Source organism: Myiozetetes cayanensis, unplaced genomic scaffold (genome assembly GCF_022539395.1).
Source record: "Myiozetetes cayanensis isolate MyiCay16 unplaced genomic scaffold, myiCay2020 scf6-25, whole genome shotgun sequence".
NCBI lineage: Eukaryota > Metazoa > Chordata > Aves > Passeriformes > Tyrannidae > Myiozetetes > Myiozetetes cayanensis.
In genome coordinates this window covers 61605597-61624528 of record NW_026087853.1, presented here as the reverse complement: position 1 = coordinate 61624528, position 18932 = coordinate 61605597, and the positions used below count along the sequence as shown (strand labels likewise).

Here is an 18932-nt window from a genome sequence, read left to right as displayed (position 1 = left end):
ATTATAAATATAAAAAAATCCATGTGAAAGCACAGACAAACCATCACATACACATATCTCTGCATAATTATAGAGGAATACAGGAACTCTGACTTGAAGCCTAGCAACAGTATCCAAGTATTAGTTAGTCTGATAATCAACTACCAAAAACTCACACACAAGCTCAATGTGTTCCATTTTTCTAAAGCAAACAAAAAATAAACCAGAAGAATCCTATTGCTTTTAGCTCCAGAGCTGCTGAAGGACAAGATGCACAATATAAAACAAACCTTGTTCACTTGAAGAAGAACAACCCATGTCATTTAATCCATGTGAAAATTCATCTCATCACAAAGGACCAAGGCAAAAGAGAGCTTTAAAAATAGGTTATCCAAGCCAAAGGATTATCAGCTTGCAACATACTTAATATCTGCCTATCTGTATCTAATGAAAGCTTCAATATTCTTACATATATGATTGGGTTTTGTACCTCCATCCTATAGAAGCCATAGTAAATTCTGTACAGCAAATGCTTCCTGAATCTGCTGTGCTCATTTACTCACAGACAGCTGCAGGCTGGATGAAAACAATCAGGGATTAACTTTTCTATTCATCACATCTTTTAATCCATTACTTTCTCTTAGTTTGCAATAAATGAACACATAAAATTAAATAAATCATAAGCGTTATAGCTACTTAGAAAAAGTAGTTTAAAAGGGACATTGTAATTATTATTATTTTTAATGATGTGTAACTGCTGTACTTTACATCAGTATATATAATATCTTCCTCAGAGCAGAAAGGAAGATGGAACAACAGTCACTGAGATGCAATAAACTACTGGGTACCAAAGACTTCCAAAATAAGTGATAATTAAAATAAGCTACTTTGATGTTGTTATTATTCCTCAAAAAACTAATTTGGGGGGGACGATGAATTGAAATAATCTGAGAAGCTGTGCTAAGCATTTCATACTGCTTGTAAAACAAGCTTCTAAGTACCTTATGGTAATAGGGTTTCTTGCTTTATGAAAAATACTATTGTAATTTGTTTCAAATAGGATTACTTTTTAAATGATATGGCAATTTTTATTCATCTTTCAAACAGATGCTGAGAAAACAAAAGGGATTCCTTCATAAAGGCATGAACACAATTCAATCTGGATCTCGTTTTTAGTCCTTTACTGGTATCCTTTTACCCCCTCCTTTGAATCCTTTATCCTTTATATTTGTATTACACAACTGCAGCATCCCTGTCTGAAATAAGACTAACTTACTTTCCTGTTAGTAACAGTAAGGTGGTTTTTATTGTGCTAAACCACAGGAATCCCTTGCAAGGCTTTTTTTTTCCCTCAGTTCGTTGTTGAAAATGGCAGCACCAAGTGAAAAAAACCCCATGGTTATCTGTGCTAAATGCTGTTCATGTCACAGTTCCAACAAACTGGTCACCCAGACTGTCTGGGATGGGAAGATGGACTGGCAATGGAGATGGCAGGAAAAGCAGTGTGGTGAGAAAGAAGTGACTTGCTCAGAGAAGAAGGGAGAGGATGTGTGAGAGAGACCACACAGCTTGGAACTTCCTGAGGGAAAGGTCAACATTTTTTAACAGGTTGGAATAACTCTCAGATTCTTATGCTGATACTGTGGCTAAGAGGAAGCAGGTTGTACAAAGCTCCAGTTTGATGGGAGACATAAGGGTTTATAGCCAGAAAGGAACTGAACTGCTCAGTGCATCCTGCCTGCATGTTTATGTCCTGATCAGACTGAGGAGGAGAGTCCATGGGTTTGGGTTCCAGATCCTCATTTCATCATGAGCTTCCTCTGTGAAATTATCCAAGAGACAGAGCTGCCCCCACCCATCATAAGGATGTGAGAGGAATGAGGCTTTCTTCAGACTGAAACAAGAACTGGGAGGGGAGGAGGGAGAGGAGGGAGAACATCTGAACGTCTCAGAGACCATCCACCAGCTCTGACCCCTAAATCAGAAACTTCACTTCAAAATCTTCTGGTTTTTCTCTTTTGGATACAACCCTTAATTTGTTTTGCTTCTACAGAAGGGAAGCAGGCAGCCTTCATCTCTGACTAAACACATTTGCTCACACTGGCCCTAAGTAAATGCTTTTATCTGGTGAGATCTGAGTGAAGTAACTAAACACACCTTAGAAGAACATCCCTCTCTTACAGTCAGTTGTCACATTACTCCATGGGTCATTATTTTTACCTTTTTGGCTCTAAAAGAAATATTTTTCCATTTTTCTTCTTTTTACAGAACTGTGAAGTCTTATGGTTATTGCAAAGAAACTTATATAGGCCTAATTTTTCAGAACTTCAACACATCTATCTAATATAAGTTAATTTAGTTTACAATTAAATTAAAAGTAAATGAACAATCTCTGTGGGATTTGATCTGTAGAACAAAGATTTAGTGGCTCTGCTGTAAATTAGGATTTTCTACTGCTAGAGGATACACTGGTCATTCTCCACCTGAACTGCTTCTCCATCATCTTCAACTAGAGGGACAGCCCTAATACCACAGTTCGGCACAGATTCAGGCAAGAGGGGGGAAAAAAACCAGAAAAATTAAAAAGCAACTCCCTTTTAGACATGTAATTCGACCTCTTCCACAGACAGTGCCACCCTCCTGAGCTGCAGCCTCTGCTATGAGCAGAGCAGCTCATTCACCCCAAGCTGCAGGACCAGGAATCACCCTGCTGTCAGATCCCTGAATCTGCAGTTCTGGCAACATTACTGGAAAGCAGCTTTGTGACTGCTGACAAACTGGGAGACACCCACATAATACCTTCTGCAATCCAAGTACCCGTGACTTCCTGCAACAGCAGCTCGGGACAACAGAATTATCTAAGGGTAATGTTAATTAGCACATGCCAAAACAGATGGACACGGGGAGTGCAGCTCCTCACAGATTTCAAGCAAATATTGTTTCTCATATTTTCAATACTCCAGTTTGAGAAATGTAAAAAATGGTTTCTGTCACCAGAGAAAACCTACTCTTGAAACTATTAAGTCAAGTCCAGCCTGCAATCAATACCACCAATAAAATAGTCATACCCTTAGGACAACACACCCCGGTAAGGAGGTAGCTTGGTTTTGGAAAAAAAAAAATAATATTGCCACTTCTATTACTTATTTGTGTATTATGCCTGCATTTAAAAAACATCTATGACTAAAGTTACTGTGTACGAGGATCACTAAAAGTTAAAAGATTATGTCAGAACATTTCCAGGAGCAACGTGGAGTTTTCTCCAAAACCTCATTCCACTGAATGCTATTGCGAATAATCAAGAATATTATTGACAAGCTGACTGTGAAATGATTGAACAGCTCATCATCTACAACCTTAAACCTCCACAGACAAGAGACGCCCCCCCAAGCTGCACATATGTCAAAGCATTTCCCACAGTTGTAGCTTATTACTAAATGAGTCTAAAATAATTACAAAATACAAAGTGATTACAGTTATTAAAGGAGCCTAAAATAATAACAACAAGGTTTAATGAACTGGTTAGATATCAAAATCCAGTATCTAACCAAAAAGGCACTTTCTGAGAGATGAATGATGAAATGTTTCTCAAGTGACATGAGTATGATGTGTCCTTATCTCCCTGAGGATACTCCTCAAGCTCTTTGCTATTCCTTCCCCCTCTGTTGCCTCTAAGAGGTACATTACTCAAATAAAGTATGTTGGAATTCATCCAGAACTATATGGATATAGTGGATAACCAGACAAGTATGATAAGCTAAAGCCAGCTTTTTGACGTTGAAATGCTGACATCAATCTGCAGATTCATCATCACACCAGCTCTCAGGTTTTCTGCTCAGGATTTGGTTCTTTGATTTACCTTTTTTTTTTTTTTTTTTTTAACTGGGAGACATTCCAGAAATAGACATTTTGATGACTTCGCTTTTTTAGAGTGGTAAATCCTAAAGGAAAAATGTCCAGCTAACTTAAATTAGGTGGGAGGAAATAACTTCGTATTTAATCTTTAAGACAAGTCTACTGATTTAAATAGATATGCTCAATCCACCACCATCTTGCAAAAAAATGCAAGTCAATAATGGAAGCACCAGTATTTCTACTTTTCAGTGGAAAAGTGGAGGCATCAGGAAAACTTGGAGACTATCAAGAACTAACAGAGCAGAAAGTAAGGGAACATTTCAGCCTAAACAACTACTTCCTTTCATTTAAAAATTTTCAAAGAGTCATGAAAGCATTAGTCATATGCAAATATAAACAACAATAAACCTCTTAGGAATAACTGATTTGTTTTTAGTTAATTTTTTACAGATTATTAATAAATCCAGAAGGATGAAGAATTGGAAAGAAACTATCCCACTATCCCGGGGAAAAAACCTTTCAAACTCACTATGAAATTTATGCAGAAATTAAGGCTTTGATGCAATGTGTCCACAGTTTTCTGAGTGAGGTGAAAGTATCAGAGAGCTACAAGAATTTCCATACAAGAATTCACATTACCACACAGAATTTTTATTTATATCCCTGTATGCAACCAGGAAAGGGAATGGAAAGCAGTCCTTAATCCAGAGAAATTCTTAAATTTCATGTGAGCTGGCCCAATTCTCCATATAAATAAAATACTATCAAGTTACAGATTTGCATCACAGAGTTAAATCAGAGCAGACTACACAGACTGTCCTGCTTCAAAAAAATGCTTATTTTTGTTCAGCTTCAGGATGCTTCTGTGAAACTTTAATTTACTTGAATGAAAGCATTTTAAATCACTTTTATCAAACTTGGTTTTATTTTAATGGTGAATCTCTCTATGTAAAAAATCTTTAAAGAGCCTTAAGGTTCTTCAGTGAGGGGCCTTTAATGCCTGTCATTACCCTTCAGCCAGTGCCATGCACCAAACTCCAGGACAGGAGCATGGATATGGAGAGTTGCATTCTGCCACATCTTTATTGAATTGTAGGGAATCATCTTTCTCCTTCTTCTGACCTTTCTCTTCTCTTCTTCTGACCAATTATGCCTACTGAAGCTGATTTTGGGTGATGCCAAAACAGCCTGCAAGAGCCTCACTTGGTTCATCCAGATATGTGGATGTGTCTTTAATCTGTTACCAACTGATATATACTTAAAAAGCATCTACCATTCTTATGCATTACCTATCAAATTTTCATTTTCAGAGCATATTTTGAAAACATTTCAGCTTTTTTCCCCATCTTGTTTTTTTCCAGATAACTTACTTTTAAAATTTCCCTGAAATTGTGCTTGTCATCAGCCCTGTAGTCGAACCTCACACAGAACCAGATGTAACATCTTTGCAAAATCCTGGCTTAAACATTTGTAGTGTCTGTAAATATTTTGCTTACCAATATCAGCTTCCCTGTGATTCTTGATATATTCAGCAAGCTCAAAATTTCCAGCTATTATAGCCACCTAAAGGATTGCAAAAGAGGTACAATTAATATATTGCCATCAGTTTTTAAGAAGGAAAATAAACATGTTATAGTACCGGAGAAAAACATCAAGCAAATATACTTTCATTTCACAAAGTGGAGTAACTCTGTATTGCTTCTATTCTGCAACAACACTGAGAAATTATATCCTAATCTATTTGTAAGAGCACTGCCAGGCCCCCAGCTCCCCATTTCCCAGGAATGCTGTGATGGGGGCAGTCTCCAGAGGCTGCTGGAAGAGCTGCTGCTTTTCCTGTTGTGGCAGCCAAAGCCAGCAGTGAACATCAAACACAGCATCCCCAAAACTCTGGGAGCTCTATGGATGGATGGGGAATGGGACAGGAAAAGGCTTGGAGAGACACACTGAAAACATTATTTCCCTTGAACTGTTCCTTCCTCACCACTTACCTGAACAATAAAAACAGAAGCTAAAATGCAAAGTACATGAGATAACCAGGGGAAAAGCACCAAGAACTACCAGCATTCAGGTACCAGTAAGACATCAAAAAAAGACTGAGAGAACTGGTAAAGTCATGCATGTGCTTAGGGTTTAAATCAAAACAAGTTCTAAAATCACAATTTTCTTTTTCATTTATTTCCTGGTTGTTGAACACAAATGTGTAACTATCCCTAAAAATCCTTGCGGAAGGACCCAGATTTAAACAAATGGTGATGTAATCTCTGATTTTAATTTTGGACTAAACAAGTAATAATTGGTGTAAAGAGAGACAGTCTGATTCAGTTTGGGTTATAAAGTCTACTGGCTAGTTAAAGTACAAGAAAGACTTGTATAAAAGTATAAGACAGTATCAGACTAACTTTTTTAGATTACCATACATAGTTTAAACAAACAACTGAACACACCATTTATCATGTTCATGCCCTGAATCCAGGTCTTCTCCCAATTTCTTTTTAATGTTTTTCAGGTTACATCCTTTTTCTTGGCAAATTGTTTCTTGTTCCACTGAAAATTTCTATCTAATGCAACAGGTAAATACAGCAATTTTGTTTTCATTTCAAGTGTATCTATTTCATGGCAAAAATTCCATTCCACATTTATCTGTCACCTAGAAATTATACTCAATACACTTATGTTTCTATTCTACAATAACCCTCAGCAGCTATGACCACGTGCAGTATAATGATTTTTGTCTTTTAAATAATTAACACACATTTAATATCACCATACTAACTAGTGAAAATAATGTAATTATTTTTTCAATGCAATATTAACAGTAATGAAATATTTCACTTTGTGCACTTCCCAGTTGTGTTATATCAAATGTTGATGGATTCCTGGAAGGAAAATGCATTAGAATAAATCAATAACACTGGTTCAACTTAATCCTGCTACAGCTTTCAGACTGCACTTCTTCTCAGATACATCACAAGGCTTGTGCATATCATGATATCTGCACAGATCAGATTACTGCCCTGACAAGCTGTGGCTGCCCCATCCCTGGAAGTGTTCAAGGCCAGGGTGGATGGGGCTTGGAGCAACCTGGGCTAGTGGAAGGTGTCCCTGCCCATGGCAGGGGGTTGGAACTGGATGCTCTTTAAGGTTCTTTCCAACACAAACCATTCTGTGATTCTATGATTCTGTGATCAGGGGGGTCAGAGACAGGCAAGTTGGTGTGCTGCTACCTCACCATCTGAAAATTACTATTTTAACCACTACTAAGCCAGCCCTCATTCCAAGAACTACCCCAGGAAGAAACTGTTTCTCAGCATGGTTAACACACCATATTCTGGCCCCCGGTCTCCTCTGGACAGCCCTGAGTGTAAATCCCTGCAAACAGCACTAGGAAAGCAACAGCAGAGCTGGACAAATGCTCTGTCTTTACCTCCACATTCTGCAGCCTGGCTTGGTTCAAGCTCATAAAAACAACATTTGTGTGCAGACCTGAGGTTTTCCCTGCATTATAAGTGAACTACAATATCTCTCTTCGATATTACTCCTAATTAGCACATCAAATTCCAAGGGGGAATTCAGCAGTGACAGGCAGTTTGTGAGACAGCAGCCATGCTACCCAAATGAAAGAGGTTTTGATACAGAGCAGATTTTAAACCTCAAGTGTAAACTTGCTCTTCAAGTGATAAACACATATTATTACTTGGAGGGGAAAAAAAAAAAAAAAAGGAAGAAAAGATATTTCCAGATAACTCAGGGACAGCTTGACAGGGAATTGTTCCCATGCTTGCTTCTGAATCAAGCACTGGATTCAGCAAGGAAACATTTTTCCTCAATTTGATTCACTTCAATTGGCTAAAAACGGTATGTAAAATCCAAGCAGCAAAATGAAGGAAAAGTATGTTAAGATCTAAAGAAAGCAAGAAAAAGCTAAAAAGTAGAAATATTCCTTGGCATGACATCAATGTACTTTGCCTGGATTTGATGGGTAAAGTGTGTGGGAGAAAGTGAAGTCAGAGAAAAATCGGAAAGACACAAAATTACACTCATTCAATTTGTACAGTTGCAAACTATAAAGAACAGCAACCACAGCCCCTTTCCCATCCAAATGTATCTTAAATGTATCCAAAGTTATAGTGTGTTCAAATAAAAATATTAGCATTAATGCACTGGGACAAGTGAAAGGCCTTTACAAGATCCAGGGTTTGAACCAAATTAAGGCGGTGTAAATTCTCCCCTTGATCAAGATGAAAATTAAATTAGAGACTAACTGAAGTTCTATATTTGTACTAAATTTCTTTGTACTTTAGAAAAAAGTAGCAATGTAGAGTCTTGGCAAAAATACTGGAGTTTGATTCTCTCCATGCTTCAGAATTTACATGGTTTTAAATAACCATATTTTGCTTTTCAGGATGTTCTGCAGACAAGTGCTAGATTTAAAATTGAGAGGTTATGGCAGGAAAGGAGGTTTTGTTTGAGGTTTCTTTTGATCACAAGTTATCTCCTCTTGGCAGTGAAAAAGTAGCACAGGCAGCAAAACTACAGTGAAAGTTTTTTTCCAATTCCAGTAGGAACTGGATTCCAGTCATCAAAATGCATCACATGGGTGTTTATGGACATGAAATATCACCACGAAAGGCTGGAGGTAGCACTTTACAACTAGAGGCTATCCACGGACTCTGTTATGCTGAAGCTTCAAAAATTGCAGCTTTTTTGAAACTGCATATACAGCAGTCTTACCATAACTCAGGTTCTTTCATTCCTGCAGCAAACGTCCTTTCATTTTGTCTTTTTGGCACTTACCTTACATCAAAAATCTGCATGTCCCTTGTCACGTTATTCTGCAAACCTGATACCACCTGTTTCTGCATCTTATAAAAAAATCACTCACATGCAATTTCCACTGAAACCTGCTGCTTTTTTGCCCTATTTTTAAAGGGTGTCTGTACTTTGCATCAGCTTCAGAATCAGAAGGACTTCACCTGCAGCGTCCCAGCACGGTGTCAATCAAAGCCCAGCAGAAAAGCTTGACTAAGTAGTTCTAGCACAGTGCTTTTAAACCCAAACCAGCATCTTTGCTGCAGACATTTGATTGGGATCTCCCCGTATCCTACTGTATGATAGAGAACAGAAATTATCTTGGGGTGATGGGGGGTTTTTAATCATCATTAGAGGAAATTTTGTGTGAGTGACAGTAACCAAAGTGAATCATTTATCAGCTCCCTCCCAAGTTTAACTGACCCCACTAAAGCTGGAAACGTGGGCACCTAATTATTATCAAATTACCTTTGATAACATACACAACTGACCGGGGAAAGAACCTCCACCTACAACAGGGAAGTGAGCAGAAAGTAAAGCTAAGCAGGAAGATGAATCTTAGGAGGAGATAAAAGTAAAGCTAAGGTAGGAAGATGGATCTTAGTAGGAGGAAACTCTTACAAAATAAAAAGAAAATAGGGTAAAACCATGCTGCTGGACAGTGGCATCACCTCCTATTCCCACAATACTGTTCTCATAGTGTCACTGTGACAAAAACTGATGGAATCACTGAACCAGGTCATGGCTGAGACACACTGAGGACTGTGGAGCACAAAGCCACGGGGTTAACAACTCACTGGGCAAGGCACAGGAGCAGAGACAGGAGCTGCATGTCACTGTCAGGATGTGTAACACAGAGCATGACTGCAAACTTTATGTTCACACAGATATTTGCTCTCCTCAGCACAAGCCAAGCTTGTCACAGTTCCCCAGCGTCTCACTCGCTGTCTCACAGACAGATGTTCCCTTCAAACCATGCAATGCTCGCAGTACCTCACTCTCTGTCATGCCAGGCACAGCCAGATGCTCTGCTGCCAATTTAAGGGAAGAAGAGAAGGAGTTTAATTGACATTTGGTGAGTTGCTACAGGGGGTAACTGAGGGACAGATCAGCCAAGCAGAAACCTGAATGAAGGGAGCATCTGCAAGGCTGAGACTGAGGGGAGCAGGCAGGACATGGGAGCATGCCAGGATTGCCAGTCCAGCACAGAGCACTGCACAGGGAATGCCACCCCCAGAACTGGTGAGGCACCTGCAGAAGGGATGTCTTTCTCCTGTCATAACATTATTCTCAACCCTGGCTTTCTGATATTCACATCATCTCTGGATACAGGCACTGTTTAAGTTGGCTTTCAGAAGTCAATTCAGAAATTAAACACCTGAGGCATCTGGTTAGTTCTGCTCTCCTGAATCTTATTCCCCAAAGACATTTAGTTTAAATAATGGCAAATAAAACTACTTTTGTGTGTAAACAGTGAAACCGGCCAGATGTCCCACTACAGGTTTCAGTGTGACAGAGTTTCATGAAGTTTTCAGACTCTGGATCAGAAATAAGTAGCACTGGTTCACCAACTCAGCCACATAAATGCAGTTCTCAAGATATCAATTTACAAACATTTAAGTATTTACTTTTTTTTTTTTGACCAAGATTAATGCAGAGGTTTGTTCCTTTCAGGAAACTGGAAATTAGATATATACTTTACCTGGCACTAACCTTTCACATGGCTCCTCCATGTATCATAATTAGGATGTGGATTTTTAATATTAAAAATCTACGAAGTGTTGTAATTTTTAATAAGCATAATTTTCCAGACAAAAAGCCTATAAACAATTCCTGCAATAGCTACAATATCAATATCAAGAGGTGATAATCAAACACCAAGGCAATCCCTAAACAATTCCATTATAACCACAACCTTTGGAGCTGGTTAATTTGATAGGAAAACCTAATGGTGTTTCCTGTGGGGCAATGAAAAGGCAACACAGTTCAACTTTTTTCCACTGCATCCTCTTGAAGGCAAAGCTCTTCTTAATAAAATGAAGATGTAAAGATTATTTGGAGTCTGTAGGCACTTTGAATTTTGTCACATTGTGCCAGTCATCCACAAGGACATTAGAAAGTCAAATTTAGGTTGTTCCCATGTATGTCTGAGCCTGACCATACAGCACAAAGCACTGGGAGGTTCCATCCCTCATAAATAGTGACACAAACCCACCCAACACGCTCTGCAGACTCCTCCCCCAAGAAAACCTTAAATGTATGTCTTTAGCTGCTCTCATCCAGGAGAAGCGTGCAGATTTTACAGCTCTCTGCAGTGGCACAGATGGACTGCAGTTTGGAAAAGCAAGAAGGAAGCAAGAAGCAATCTGTGTTCCAAATTTCTTTTCCATAGGTGTGGGAGAAAAATGTATTGATCAAACACTGCTGGTTCCGTACGCAATTTCAGAGAACTCCTACATGAAAGTATGTTTATTTCTTCAAAAAACACTAGAACCTATCTGGAACTCAGTTTCTTTAGGAAATTTCCTTTGAAATGCCTTAGCAAGATGTGACACTTTGGCAAACATTGTTCTGAGCTCAAATCACGACATGAATTTCAGGTATTTTCCATTAGAGAAGAGGTCAAGAATTCCAAATGGGTCTTTTCCTGAACCAGCTGGGGAATCCTATACAATTATAATTTAAAATAGAAATGCTGAATAATCATGCATTCTGTTTTACTTTGCAAAATCAAAGGGCTAAGTACCGTCCCACAGTTTTGTAGTTGTAGTGATTACAGTGGATTTTTCACTTTGAGGCTACAACATTGTAAAATAAAATTCGTAGAAGTTTTTTGGTTCACCTCATTAAAAAATAAAAACAAAATGCTTGATTAATACACTATTAATATCACTAATTCCCTCCCTTTATCTCACAGTGCTCCTGAATACTTACAATACGAATGACATGAAACATGGCCTCAAGAAAATACATATGCTGACATTATGGAGACACACATTTACACTCACACTCCCAAACTTCATTAAAAATGACTGGTTTTGAAGTTGAGAAGTGATATACCTAATTAGAAATATGTCAGAAGCAAATCACTGTTTTGAGAAGCTTATAGTTGGGAAATATTCTGTATCTAATAAGATAATCATGTTTTTGCTGAAAATACATTAGAACTTAAAGGTTTTATTTTATGAAATAAAATTAATTAATTAATTTAATTTTACCCATTTGAAGCTTTATGTCAGGCGTATAATTTTCAAGTTTCAGTAAAACTCACTGAAATAATATAAGATAGAATAAAGAAAAGCAGTAAATTTTAATTTCTTTTTTTAAATAATGTCCAGAAAAAAATTATATTAATTGCAGAAGTAACCCCATTCTCCACCAGGACAATAAAATGCTGACAATTTTCCTAAATTACTCTATAGTAACGTTATGAAAGTATAAGTAAAAAAAATCATACTCAGCATTTTCCTGCATCTTCTTTCCTGAAAAGAACTCTTAACACTTTTAATTATATAATGTAACACAAGCCCAATATTACGCATTTTGAAAGGAACTGTGTATATTAATATATCTGATGTCCAGCAGATGGCAAAATACCAGCAACCATCACCTTTAATCTTGCAACTTGATTAATTTAAACCCCAAAGTAATTTTCTCTTTTTTTCTTTCCAATCTCCACTTTCTATGTCATTGGATAGCAGGATTAGCTTTACCTTTTGGATGTTTTCTGTAAATTATCTGCTTGAAAGACAATTTCATCTTCATCAGTTCTCGGTACAACAAAGCACAACAATGTTACTATCCTTTAAATAGTCCTTTGAAGACAGTTTCTTCCCCGTTGAAATTTTTTTCTCCCAGAGCACGCTGCTGCCACTGTTCCCAAATTTGCCAGCACATGTTAGCATACTGTGTACTAAAATCTCTTAGCAACAATATCTTAGTGTCTAACATTTCCCTTCTTCCAACTATGATTCACAGAGCCATCTGTAGTCAGATATTGACACGCAGGGGCTTAAAATAGACACCTTGCATTTGCTCAACAACTAGTTTTAGCATCTGAAAATATAAATTACGGGGAAAGGGCCAATGTTTCTTTGAGGCTCATCACTCCCTTCATCATTTGAGCACTTCACCTTAGCATTAAGGTCAAAGGATTCACACTTCCCAGTCCTTCAATGAGCCCTCCAAGATACCTCAGTATCTTCCCTCCTGAGGATGACCTCATGCTGCCACTCGGGATGTTTTGAATAGTAACCAAAGCCTAGGTTTTCAAACTGCAAGAACTGCCACACGCAGCACGAAGATCTGGTGTTTGTCACACCCTTGGAACCTCAGCCCCATGGATGGGACAAGGTCAATGCTCCAGCTGGGCAATGACACAGGGTCAGCAGCAGCAGCCACTGCAGGGAATGCAAGAATATCCCACACTCGGGTCAGGGAATGAAAGAAAATTTACAACCACAGCCTCCCAAACGTTGCTGCTGCCTCCCAAAACTCTTATAAAGCTTGCACTCAGAAAATAAAGCATCTTTTTTTCAGCTACAGTAAATTAACTATTAGTAGTAAGACTTTGCATAACACATTACAATGCAGCGTGCAATTCTGTACAACTTCAAAGAATAGTGCTAAAATCAGGAAATGTTAAATAACAATAAGCACTTCAGTAGAATACATTATATAGAATTATAGAGTCACCTACTGCAGAATCACAGAATATTCTGAGTTGGAAGGGATCAACAAGGATCATCAAGTCCAAATCTTAAGTGAATGGCCTGGACAGGGATAGAAAGAGGTGACAGTAGGGCTTTGAAATCATCTTAAGTGTGAGGAACATACTTCCACCCCAGTGAAATTCAACAGGCTTTTATCCACTTCAGAGCAACTGGGATTTTACCCTAAATAGTTTTCTGCAATTAGTATTTTAAAAACAAGCAAACACACAACAACCTGCAGCCAAATACAGCTAAGCATTATCCAAGAAAGTACACTATAAGCAGAAGAGAGCTGGCACATTTTCATTGCTAAAATGCTGGTTTTGCTTGCAAGAGATTTTACAGTCCCCATGGGTCTTCTGGAAAACACTCAGTAGCCATGAAATGGTGCCAGAGCTGATGAGCTCAGAGAATTCGAGTTGAAATTAAGAGAAGGCAAAGACACTGAATGACCTCCTTTTAGCCTCCTGCAGGGCTCTGGACTGGACTGACACTTCAAATGCCTCTAGGCTGCCTTGCTCATTTTCCAGGCACCTTCCTATGATTTGAAAGGTGGAACACCCATATTTTATTTTACACTGCCCTTTCATGAATGTACACAACTGCATTTGTAAAATTTAACTACTCTTATGCACGACTACCTCATGACTGGATACCTACAGATTAAACTAAACCTGAGTGGACATCAAGATAAAAAATCCTTTCCTCACAACATGGGAGCAAGTAACTCCTAAAGCATCTTGCTCTCCAGGCTTTGAAATGCAAAGTTAACTCCTAGGACAAAAGGATTCCTTGTTATGCAAGAACCAGCTTGACAGGAAGTGTTGAACTGAATATGGCAGGTTGAGTACAGTTACCACACAACATGTCAGGAAGCAAAAAAGGGAACATGCAGGCAAATAACATTCCAGGCCCAACCTCATTGCTTCATGATGTTCTTTTATTTCCTCCTGTTTCTTTAGATGAGTAGTAACTCAGATTTTTAAGTTATCCTGCTTTGTACAGACTGTATTAAGCCTCCTCCATGTACTGGGAAATTTCATGTTTCCATCTATTTTAAAAGGTTTTTTTTTAAAAAAACCCTTCTTTCTTTCTGCTTCTCTGCTAAAATGCAACCTGGCAAGTTTTTCTCAAGCTAGATGTGTTTTCATACGCTTCTGTTTTAATAATTAAAACTAAGAAGAAAAAGCTAAGTGTGATATACACATACACACACATTTCCAATTACAGGCTCATTCCTTGGGAAAATCTAGCTCAGGCTGGAAAGAGCCATCCAAAAGCCAGTTATTACATAATCCTTATTACTGCTGCATGGGCAAGCAGCAATTTCAAAGGAGTATTTACTAAAAGCAGATAAAGCCAGGTTGCAGCATCAGATAAATCAGATATAAGACACAGCCAGTAACAAAATTGACTTAATTTTATTCAGCCCCTCCAATAATATGCTAAGTCAAAAAGCCATGAAATGCAATCTTCTTCAGCTGAACTCTCTTAGAAAAAGGCTGAGAACATGTGCTATGTCCTGGACTGTGGTTGCCTTGACATCACATGTAGGGCTGTGCAGAAAGTCCAGCTCAAGTGTTTGTGGGTCTGTGTGTTTATGGGAAGGGGAAAAGCTCCCACCCTCTCAAGGCAGCCTTCCCTCATGGAAAAGCCAAAATGTGCCACTTCTGCAGCTTCTTCCCCAAATGCTCTCAGAAAATGTCTTCCTGCTCACAGCAGGCAGCAGATACTGCCCACTATTCCACAGCAAAAGCTTTATGGGGTTGAATTTTGTCAAACACTTAATAACACGGTGTTGCTTCAACTGCTACACCAAATGGCTGAAAATCCTTTTGGAAAGCCCTCAGAATAAAATGCATCAGGTTAATAAGATACTGTGATTATTTTACTTAATATATTTGGTGGATTCATTCCAAACTCTGTGGGTCAAGTATAATAAACCCCTTGGAAACAGTGTAGTAATAGTCAATGCCAATAACGTACTCTGATGAAGATGGATATGGGATGGCAGCACATGCCAACTGCATGCCATGAATGCTCTCTTCAGATGGCTGTGAAATAAGATGCTGAGTCTGTCTTACAGGCACAGATCCTCCATTTTTATAATCATCAAAAACTCGCCTGGATATTGCCAGAAATAACTGCTCAACAGTCTTTACAGTCATACAAAGAGATGATCCCACCACATACATGAACGGTGTTAATATCTCAGAATGATCAAAATGGTTTAAATTAGGATTATACAAATCTCCATTGGCTCTTGTATGAATGGTATTAATATCTAAAATGACATGGTTTAAATTAAGATCATATAAACGCTCTTGCAACTTCACCCATGACAATTGATCACATCTCAATCACACACCAACCATTTCTTAGTTTGAGGCAAGAACTGGGAGCGATCCTTACAAATCAGTTGACTTATTCCCATTTACAGCTTGGTGTCAGTTGCTTCTGAGCTTTCAGAAGCTTGGTGAAAATCCAGCAAAATGGCTCAGAGACAGTGTTTTATCCAGGGAAATTGGACTGCATGTGGGAGCACCTGAGGCATGAGAGCTGGACACCTCTGAGTGAGTGAGGAGAGAAAAGGTGAAAGGGGGACTAAAAGGGTCCTGGAACACAACACAAGAGGTCTCGTGAAGACTCCTCCATAAGGTAGAAGGAAAAAAAAAGACAATCTGCATTAAGTATTTTTAGGATCTCCAGAGTGGTGGTATTTTGCTTTGCTCAATAGAAGATAATCATGTGATTTAATTCCTTTATGCTTTACCAAATGACTCCCATTTGGCTGCTTTTCTGAAAATGGGTTAAGGCAAGGTTAGGAGTGATGAGCCAGCACTATGCAAACCATCACTGGCTCAAAGTGAATGGACTGAAATCCACGCTGGATCCCTATGTATCCTTCTGCTCCTGTGTCTCTTCACATATCCAGCTCTTATTAAGTAAGAGTATCATAAAAGCCTCTTAGACTGAGGTCTGATTTTTCAAAAGTAGCATCAGTATCTTCAGAAGTATTAGTAGAAAGCATCTTTGCTGTCTTATGTTTCCAGCAAGAGTATGACATTGTGCTAGGTTACCTTCTTGTCACCATATATATACATATATAAATATATACATAAATACTGACCACTGGTGATTGTACTTCACGTGCCAGTAAAGAGAAGCATCTTCTAAGACTTTGTCAATACTTCTATACTGACAACAGCACGAGATCTGCTGACACTTGAGGTCACCTCTAATTTGTCATCAATGCACTTTCCTGTTGGAAGAGTTATTTGGAATATTTCCCCTAAACCCCAAACAGACACCATATCAGCACCACAAAGGCTGATGTGCACCCAAGCTCCCAAGGTAAGGTGTAAAATTCCCAGAGGAAACATTTTCTCAGAGGAGAACACGTGTTTCTCTCTATAAATAACACTTCAAGGTAAGGGATAAGAAACCATATAATAATTAAACATTGTGTCTGGATATATCACCATGAGAGCCCTCTTTATTATTATTGTGTTAAGTATGTCTACATATATACATGCCCGCATACCTTTTATTTTTAATGGAAAATTCCATGGTTTGCACTGGGACAGTCACTTGTATAGATTTTAAAAATAAACCAACCAAAGTAAGCATGATTAAATTGCGTTATTTGACTCAAATCAGGACAAAAGCTGATAGAGAAAGCCTATAGTCTGACTAAAGGCAGAGTGTTGCTATTAAATTTTCCTACTTACATAGTTATTCTCTTTGTTCTGTGGATTCTTTTTGATCGCCATAAATTCAATAGACAGGGATTTTCCCCACAAGACCATCTATCAGCCTTCACCTTGCTCCGTTCACTCACCTTTTCTGGGCTTGGGCTCCCAGCCAGTCTTGTGTTGTCTCTCCTATCTCCCTGTTCCTCACTGACTTATCCATTCCCAGTTGTGTCTGTCTATTCTCCCCCCCCAAGGTAGCTCAGCTTCCAAATCTGGAGTCTGGTTTTAGAGCCCCTGTGTTTGAGTCAGACTCAAACCAGTTCCCAATGCCAGGATTTCACAAGAACACCGACAGAGCGCAGGGCAATTAAAGAAAACAAAAGCAAACACCACCACAAAACACAACGGGGGGATGGCACAAGGAGAGGTGGGTCAGCAGAGCTTTCCAGCAGGAGCAAAACAACACATGTTTTCCCTCACCCAGGCTCTGAAACGGCTGAATCATTTTGTTTTTATCCGAACAATGTCGCCTAAGACACCAGGCACGAAACATTCCATCTCAAATGATTCAAAGCTGGCAAAAACATGAGCAACTGAAAATAGACGTGCAGCCAACACGCTGAAAGGAACAATTCTACCTGCAGAAGGTTGCTGCTCCTCCTGCCATCTACCTAATGTAAGCACATTGATTTTTCATGCTGGTTTGGGACAGCAAAGGGCAATAATAAGGTACATCTGAGGTAAAAATTACTCTCAAGTGCAACCCTGCCACTAAAAGATGCCACCTCAGTATAGTTCTGTATATTTTAACATATTTGCTTTAAAAACCACTAATTATTAGAGCTATTGGCTAAAACAGTGCTCTATAGCCCACATGAAAATATATGAATTATTCATATAGAGCTGCTGCTCACTAAAAGAAAAAGGAAAAATATGGTCAACAAGGTGTATGTTCATTTTAACTCACAAACCAGAATTACAACAGCTTGTAAACACTGCAAAAATGAGATTTCTGAGTTACTGGCTTAACGATTTGCCAGATAGACAACAAACTTATTTTACATTAGGAGCACATGTAATGTGTGGAAAACTAAGTAGCTATGGACAGTGATAGAATATAGTGGCTTTTCTGAAAGGATCTTTGAGGAGGTTTTACTAATAAAATAATATGTAAGGTACTTAGATTACCCAGCCAAGATGGGATGAATAAGTGATTAATAAACAGAACTGGCAATATAGTGGCACAGGTTTCATCTTAGCTCTAATTAGGCAATCAGCAAAATGGACAGCAAGTGAAAAATTCTCACACTTTCACTAAGGATGGTGATGCAGGAATTGCCCTGATTTACTTGGAACACGTTCAGGAAGGATGGAGGAAGCACGTTCACTCCACATCCATACAAATATTAATACTTATTAGCAGAGGGAAGACCATACAATAAAACAAACATACAGAAAAATTTCTGCTGACTCGTTCTGCAGACTTTCAGCAGTGGGTGCCATGAACTGATTACTGACTTAATGGCCTCCAACATTCAGTCAGAATGAAACACATTCCTGCAGAGGCAGCTAACAAAGCTTAGGTGCTGAACTGGGAAATACAGACAAGCTTTTTCATGCCCTCAACACCTGGCGATGCCATTCCAACACTAACTCTGCCTTGAAAAGGCAAAATTTCAGCGAGATTCAGCAGAGGTGAGTGCACCGTGTGGGATCCCTGAGCTAAGTGGCACAGAGTTCAGCCCACATCAGTTTTCCTTCCATATGATCTGGCACGGCCATGCTTGTTTTAATGAGGAGTGAACACCTGTGCACATCTATTTTTTTGGTGGCAAACCCACACCACATTCATTGGACACTGATGCCTGATCCAAACTCT

The 18932-nt window shown here is 38.7% G+C and overlaps 1 protein-coding gene across 1 annotated transcript in view; it reads right to left on the bottom strand.

Moving 5' to 3' along the window:
- Window positions 1-18932, bottom strand: part of SHANK2 (SH3 and multiple ankyrin repeat domains 2) — a 297119-nt gene that overhangs the window by 221842 nt on the left and 56345 nt on the right. Inside the window, 1 exon segment of the mRNA XM_050334887.1 lies at window positions 5331-5397. Coding sequence (XP_050190844.1) covers window positions 5331-5397 — 67 coding nt within the window.